Source organism: Salvelinus alpinus, chromosome 23, assembly GCF_045679555.1.
Source record: "Salvelinus alpinus chromosome 23, SLU_Salpinus.1, whole genome shotgun sequence".
In the NCBI taxonomy this organism is placed as follows: Eukaryota; Metazoa; Chordata; class Actinopteri; order Salmoniformes; family Salmonidae; genus Salvelinus; species Salvelinus alpinus.
The window spans coordinates 14,069,692-14,077,658 of NC_092108.1; the positions used below are offsets into that span (position 1 = coordinate 14,069,692).

The 7,967-nt window shown below is 42.5% G+C and overlaps 1 protein-coding gene across 1 annotated transcript; it reads left to right on the top strand.

Annotated features, from left to right (window-relative positions):
- LOC139550281 (5'-AMP-activated protein kinase subunit beta-2-like) lies at positions 1-7,590 on the top strand. The gene is made up of 8 exons (XM_071361078.1): positions 1-194; positions 956-1,139; positions 1,501-1,652; positions 1,782-1,875; positions 2,175-2,289; positions 2,702-2,835; positions 6,716-6,784; positions 7,144-7,590. Exons 2-8 carry the CDS (start codon positions 987-989, stop codon positions 7,219-7,221), a joined length of 795 nt encoding a protein of 264 aa, XP_071217179.1. The 5' UTR covers positions 1-194; positions 956-986; the 3' UTR covers positions 7,222-7,590.
- Positions 7,591-7,967: the final 377 nt, after the last annotated feature.

Here is a 7,967-nt window from a genome sequence, read left to right on the forward strand (position 1 = left end):
TATATCTGATCTTGGGTTAGGTGCTTCACTATTTCTGTTCATGAAACAGGTTTATCTATTTTTCCCAATGACTGCATAGTTGGTCCTGGTGGGGATCCGTAGTTGGTGGAATAGCATTGTGAAGAAGAATGTTGATGTTGTCAAAGTTGAAGAGGAGGACTCAGTGTTAAACAAACTTCGAATCGTGTCATTTGGTGAGTAACTGTCCCATACAGAACCGATTGATCAACATCAACATGGCATGTCACGATATTAGCATTGTCACTTGGCATTTCACAATCACACCCTAAGTATAGCCCACGATAGGTATTGAGGCAGCAAAAAATATTCCCTGCGGCGGTCAGGGGGAGCGATTTATGCTAGCTAACGTAAGCTTGCTAGCTAACTGCTAAGCGAACTAACCTTAGCCTTTGCTCTGTTCAATTCTGTATTCTGATCTAGACTATAGTTATTGCCAGATTGCTTGGTCGTTCAAGTTTGTTTCTTCGTGCTCGTGGAGCAGCACATCCATGACGGAGTGTTGATTGTCAGGAGTGGGCTAGCCAGCTGGTGGTGGGCCGAGCAGAGCACTTCTATTTCTGCTAACAAGTCAGCTGTATAGATAGCTAGCTCAACACGACTAACTTTAGCTAGCTAAGTACAGTCAAAATTCAGCTATGTTGCCAATGTCAGCAACTGTACACATTGATCATAGATTTGCTGGACATTTTGTATAGCTAGCTAGCTAACATTAGCTGCTTATGCAAATGACAAGGCAAAACATATATCCAGTCCCCCTTGGTCTCTCTGCATCAAGCATCCATCCTGTGTTTTCTTTTGTATTTCTGTTAACTTTTGTTGTTGACCTTATCTAACTAATCTGAAATATGCAAGTAATGTTCAGAGGTTGGTTTGGGTGGCAAGTTATGTCTTGTTGTTTGTAAGATGATGATGATGACTGTATGTTTTCTTTCAGCTTGTCCTGGCAGGAAACTTAGTAAAGGATCATGGGTAACACAGGCGACCGGATGTCCGGAGACCGCCATGGTGCCAAGGCCCATCGCTCTGACAGCAGAGACAAAGACCATGAGCCCAGCAAGATGGTGGACAGCACTGATGACCCTAACATCTTCAACACACACGGTCTGGGGTCCTCCAAGGTACCTCTGCTCTGGAACATAGGATATTTGGGGGCAGGGGCGTAAAGACCATCACACTAAACAATTGCATCAACAACAGATGCAGGGGGGGTACATTTCTGGGGCAGATTAAGAAGATGGGAAGAAAAGTAGAAGCCATATTAGCCAAGTGAGATAAACCCTGGCTCTTTCTCAATTCATCTTTATCGATTCCTCTCTCCTCGCCTACTCAAAACCCACTGGAGAAGAAGGTCCAATGTGAGGGACCTTGGACTTTTTCTTCCAAGGAGGCAAGGAGATAATATGCGAGGAATCACAAAAAGAGTAGAGCCCCTGTCATTCCGTTTAAATCACAATGTGGGAGTTTCTTTTCTCCCGTAAGGTGTCGGACAAGGAGGAGCCCGACCTGGATGACCTGGTGAAGACTGGGCCTCAGTCCAGGCCCACGGTCATCCGCTGGGCCGGAGGAGGGAAGGAGGTCTACATCGCTGGCTCCTTTAACAACTGGGGCAACAAGATCCACCTCAATAAGAGGTAGGGGAAAGGAGAGGAGAGGCCCTGGCCTGCATACTGTATTGCTGTTATACTATTTTATTAGTGACAACATTTTGACACAGTTAATAGTGCATTAACAGTGTATTAACACAGTATTTCTTCGCCAAGCCACAATGACTTTGTAGCGATCCTGGACTTGCCAGAGGGAGAGCACCAGTACAAGTTCTTTGTGGACGGACAGTGGGTCCATGACCCCTCAGAGGTGAACCCTACATATGGCTCTGGCCTAAACTAGACTACTAGATGATATACTTTTTTTTGCCTGTTAAAAAAAAGACACACAGTACATCCATTTTAAATGTGACAGGGATAGCACAATAAAGTCAGTGACTTATTTCCATTTATGATGTCATTTTTATTTTATTTTAGGCCTAACCTGAACATATAAAGGTTTAATAATATATTTCAAATACAACAGTGCAGCTATTTTCAGCCATGTTTTGGTGATCCATCCACACTGTTTATTTGTTATTAACCTTGCTATAACACTCCCTCCTGCAGCCAGTGGTGACCAGCCAATTAGGCACCATCAACAACCTGATCGAGGTGAAGCAGTCGGACTTTGAGGTGTTTGATGCTCTGCATGTGGACTCTCTGGAGTCTACTGACACCTCAGGTCAGTAGAGGCTCTAATCCTCTGTTGTCCCTTTACATTAAGCTGGCATAGCCTTATCTGGATGTGATTGGATAAGAGAAGGCAGGGTTTTCATCCTCTGTTGTCCCTTTGGGTTAAGTATAGCCTTGTACTGACCAAGAGGTGCCAACTTAAGGTCATGCAAGTTTGGGCCAAGTTTCCTTCCTCATGGTAATCACTGATCTGTACATGATTGGGTAAGAGAAGGCAGGTTTTCCATCCTATCACCATTCAAGCCTTTTCAGATCAGTGATTACTTCAAGGAAGGATGTAATATTTAATCCTGATCAGGTGTTTAGGATAAGTTATGTAAGTTGATGAAAACCCAAGAAATCAGTCACCATTTGAGAGTATATGAATGACATGCTGTGTGTGTGTCATTGTGTGTCCTTAGACCTGTCCAGCTCCCCTCCAGGTCCCTATGGACAGGAGCAGTACATGTTCAGGCCTGAGGAACGCTCCAAAGCCCCGCCCATCCTCCCCCCACACCTCCTCCAGGTCATCCTCAACAAGGACACTAACATCTCTGTGAGTTTCTTTCTGTTTCAGTCTCTCTCTCTCTCTCTCTCTCTCTCTCTCTCTCTCTCTCTCTCTCTCTCTCTCTCTCTCTCTCTCTCTCTCTCTCTCTCTCTCTCTCTCTCTCTCTCTCAATTATACATTTGCTTTATTGGCATGATGTAACAATGTGCATATTGCCAAAGCTTACTTTGGAGATTTACAATATTAACATAATTAAAATAGTAATAATCAATATTGTCAACAGGACAACATTAACAAGAATAATCAAGGGTCAAAATAACCATACATTGAACAATAACAGTGGCATAGAGGACACGTGCATGTTAGTAGGTCTGTCACACACTGTCCCTCATCTTCTGTCAGGCAGCAATGTAGTGCACTGCCAACCCACAGCTCTCTGCGTCCTCCCCCAACAGGATGGGTAGCCTACTCTCATCAGAGAGGTCTTTCAAACCTTGAATAAGGGTTTCAAATTTGGGGAAATCACACTGTCTAATTGTTTTATATTTTTTACATTTTGTCAGAACCTCTGTCTCAGGTTCTGCTGTGGTGCAGTGGTTGCACAGCCTTTCCTCTACAGGGAGCCAGGTTTTCCTGTGTCTATCCTTCTCAATGACAAGGCCGTGCTCACTGAGCCTGTACTTTCTCAAGGGTTTTCTAAGGTTTTGATCAGTAACCATGGTCAAATAGTTAGCCACGGTGTACTGTCGATTGTGCTCCCCAATAAGCAGTGGTGGAAAAAGTACCCAATTTTCATACTTGAGTAAGAGTAAATATACCTTAATCGAAAATTACTCAAGTGAAAGTGAAAGTCACCCAATAAAATACTACTTGAGTAAAAGTCTAAAAGTATTTGGTTTTAAATATACTTAAGTATCAAAAGTAAATGTAATTGCTAAAATATACTTAAGTATCAAAAGTAAAAGTATAAATCATTTCACATTCCTTATATTAAGCAAAGTAGACGGCACAATCTTGATTTTTTTTAATTTACGGATAGCCAGGGGCACACTTCAACACTCATTTACAAACGAAACACATATGTTTAGAGAGTCCGCCAGATCAGAGGCAGTAGGGATGACCAGGGATGTTCTCTTGTTTAAAGTATTTTTACTTAAGTATTTTACGCCACTGTCAATAAGTAATGTAGTTTTGTTTTGACAGTGTTGTAATTTGGTTTATTCCGATTCATTGGATTTTCTGGTTCTGAGTCTTCAGTGTGTTAGTAGAACTCAGCCCCAGGACCAGCTAGATGAGGGGACTCTGTTCTGCTCTCGCTCTCTCGCTCATTCAATTTCACTTTAAGGCCTTTATTGGCTTGGGAAACATATGTTAACATTGCCAAAGCAAGTGATAATAAACAAAAGTGAAATAAACAATACAAATGAACAGTAAACATTACAATCACAAAAGTTCCAAAATAATAAATACATTTCAAATGTCATTATGTGCAAATAGTTAAAATACAAAAGGGAAAATAAATAAGCATAAATATGGGTTGTATTTACAATGGTGTTTGTTCTTCACTGGTTGCCCTTTTCTTGTGGCAACACGTTACACATTTTGCTGCTGTGATGGCACACTGTGGTATTTCACCCAATAGATATGAGAGTTTATCAAAATTGGGTTTGTTTAATATGGTCATACATTTGGCAGGAGGTTAGGAAGTGCAGCTCAGTTTCCACCTCATTTTGTGGGCAGTGTGCACATAGCCTGTCTTCTCTTGAGAGCCAGGTCTGCCTACGGCGGCCTTTCTCAATAGCCCCAGGACCAGCTTGCTTAGGGGACTCTTCTCCAGGTTCATCTCTGTGTAGGTGATGGCTTTGTTATTGAAGGTTTCGGAATCGATTCCTTTTAGGTGGTTGTAGAATTTAACGGCTCTTTTCTGGATTTTTATAATTAGCGGGTATCGGCCTAATTCTGCTCTGCATGCATTATTTGGTGTTTTACGTTTTACACTAAGAATATTTTTGCTAAATGTTTGTCCCATTTTGTGAATTCTTGGTTGGTGAGCAAACCCCAGACCTCACAACCATAAAGGGCAATGGGTTCTATAACTGATTCAAGCATTTTTAGCCAGATCCTAATTGGTATGTTGAATTTTATGTTCATTTTGATGGCATAGAAGGCCCTTCTTGCCTTGTCTCTCAGATCGTTCTCAGCTTTGTGGAAGTTATCTGTGGCGCTGATGTGTAGGCCGAGGTATGTATAGTTTGTGTGCTCTAGGGCAACGATGTCTAGATGGAATTTGTAGTGCCCTCGCCAATTTGTTGATATATATGTTGAAGAGGGAGGAGCTTAAGCTGCATCCCTGTCTCACCCCACGGCCCTGTGTATCATGACATTTGGGCGAGACCCAAATGCAGACACAGGAGGCAGATGGTTGGAGTTTAAGATGTTTAATAAATCCAAAGGGAATAGGCAAGAGAATGGTCGTGGACAGTCAAAAGGTCATAACCAGATCAGAGTCCAGGAGGTACAGTGGCAGGCAGAATGGTCAGGCAGGCGGGTACAGAGTCCAGAACAGGCAAGGGTCAAAACCGGGAGGACTAGAAAAAGGAGAAAAGGCAAAGCAGGAAAATGGGAAAAACGCTGGTAGGCTTGAACGTACAAGACGCACTGGCACAGAGAGACAGGAAACACAGGGATAAATACACTTGCACAGAGAGACAGGAAACACAGGGATAAATACACTGGCACAGAGAGACAGGAAACACAGGGATAAATACACTGGCACAGAGAGACAGGAAACACAGGGATAAATACACTGGCCCAGAGAGACAGGAAACACAGGGATAAATACACTGGGGAAAACAAGCGACACCTGGAGGGGGTGGCGACAATAACAAGGACAGGTGAAACAGATCAGGGTGTGACAGTGAAAAGAAATGTGTTTTTTTGCCAATTTTAACCGCACACTTGTTGTTTGTGTACATGGATTTTATAATGTTGTATGTTTTCCCCCCAACACCACTTTCCATCAATTTGTATAGCAGACCCTCATGCCAAAATGAGTCAAAAACCTTTTTGAAATCAACAAAGCATGAGAAGACTTTGCCTTTGTTTTGGTTTGTTTGTTTGTCAGGGTGTGCAGGGTAAATACGTGGTCTGTCGTATGGTAATTTGGTAAAAAGCCAATTTTACATTTGCTCAGTTACATAGTTTTCACTGAGGAAATGTACGAGTCTGCTGTTAAGGATAATGCAGAGAATTTCCCTAAGGTTGCTGTTGACACATATCCCACTGTAGTTATTGGGGTCAAATGAGTCTCCACTTTTGTAGATTGGGGTGATCAGTCGTTGGTTTCAAATATTGGGGAAGATGCCAGAGCCAAGGATGATGTTAAACAGCTTAAGTAAAGCCAATTGGAATTCGTGGTCTGTATATTTGATCATTTAATTTAGGATACCATCAACACCACAGGCCTTTTTGTGTTGGAGGGTTTGTATTTTGTCTTGTCGTTCAGTCAATGTAATTGGAGAATCCAGTGGGTTCTGGTCGTCTTTAATAGTTGATTCTAAGATTTGTATTTCATCATGTATATGTTTTTGTTCTCTGTTATAGAGCCAAAAAGATTGGAGAAGTGGTTTTCCCATCTCTGTTTTGGATAGATAACTCTTCGTGTTGTTGTTTGCTTAGTGTTTTCCAATTTTTCAGCTGATTTCTGACCTGCTGTTCCTTCTTCTTCCGTAGTGTATTTCTGTATTGTTTTAGTGATTCACCATAGTGAAGACGTCGGCTCAGGTTTTCTGGGTCTCTATGTTTTTGGTTGGACAGGTTTCTCAATTTCTTTCTTAGGTTTTTGCATTCTTCATCAAACCATTTGTCATTGTTATTAATGGAACCGTCTTGAATACTAATTAGTCTTCTCTCTCTTCCTCTCCTACAGTGCGACCCAGCCTTGCTGCCTGAACCCAACCATGTGATGCTCAACCATCTGTATGCGCTCTCAATAAAGGTACTGTAGGAGGGCAGCAGCATCCTCTATCCCACTTCATACTGCAATACTTATGGATTGAGTAATAGTCTCATCCATAGCATAACATAGCATTAGTGTCTGTCTGTCTGTCTGTCTGTCTGTCTGTCTGTCTGTCTGTCTGTCTGTCTGTCTGTCTGTCTGTCTGTCTGTCTGTCTGTCTGTCTGTCTGTCTGTCTGTCTGTCTGTCTGTCTGTCTGTCTGTCTGTCTGTCTGTCTGTCTGTCTGTCTGTCTGCCTGCCTGTCTGTCTGTCTGTCTGTCTGTCTGTCTGTCTGTCTGTCTGTCTGTCTGTCTGTCTGTCTCACACAATCACTCTCTCTCTCTCTGTCCTGTTCCTCAGGATGGAGTGATGGTGCTCAGTGCGACTCACAGGTATAAGAAGAAGTACGTCACATCTCTGCTCTACAAGCCCATCTAACCCGTGTGTGTAGGTGCACAGTGCTATAGAGGGCAGCATGTTAATACTGCGCTGGGTTTAACCATGTAGTTGAGATTGGACTAAACTAACAGTTTACAAAAGAGCTGGGGGCCTGTGGCTGAGACTGGGGGGCAAATCTCAAGACACCCTTTTCCCTGTAGAGTGCACATCACACTTTAGCGCTCAGCAAATGGGTTCAAAGTAGTGCACTCAATGTGGAATAGGGTGTCATTTGAGCTTCAGCCTGTGACTCCACAAGAAGTCCACAAGGAGAAATACTGTAAGTGAACTGTGGCGTTTTCCCATAATGCACACACAGTTGAATAGCAATAAGGGACTGAAAGAAACCACTCTGTGTGCAGCACTTAGGCTGCGTTTACACAGGCATCCCAATTCTGATCTTTTTTTCCACTACTTGGTCTTTTGATCAATCACATCAGATCTTTTCACATCAGATCTTTTTTAGAGCTGATCTGATTGGTCAAAAGACCAATTAGTGGAAAAAATATTAGAATTGGGCTGCCTGTGTAAACGCAGCCTTAGATTCTTTGTGGGTGCGTAGAAAGAACAGTTGGTTCCATTAAAAACATAAGGGTTTGAAGACAAGTCTGCTGATGGGACTTTCAAACACATATAATCAACATGACATTTTATTAAATTAGCTTTTGAAAGGTTATGTACACGGAAAGAGGGCAGTTGAATGTTTCTGGCTTGGATTTAGTGTCAAACGCTCCCATTCTTTCTCC

Coding starts and splice junctions, on each gene's coding strand:
- LOC139550281 (XM_071361078.1), top strand. CDS start 987: ATGGGTAACACAGGCGACCGGATGTCCGGAGACCGCCATGGTGCCAAG. Junction 1,653..1,781: donor AAGATCCACCTCAATAAGAG/GTAGGGGAAAGG, acceptor TTCTTCGCCAAG/CCACAATGACTTTGTAGCGA. Junction 1,876..2,174: donor GGGTCCATGACCCCTCAGAG/GTGAACCCTACA, acceptor TCCCTCCTGCAG/CCAGTGGTGACCAGCCAATT.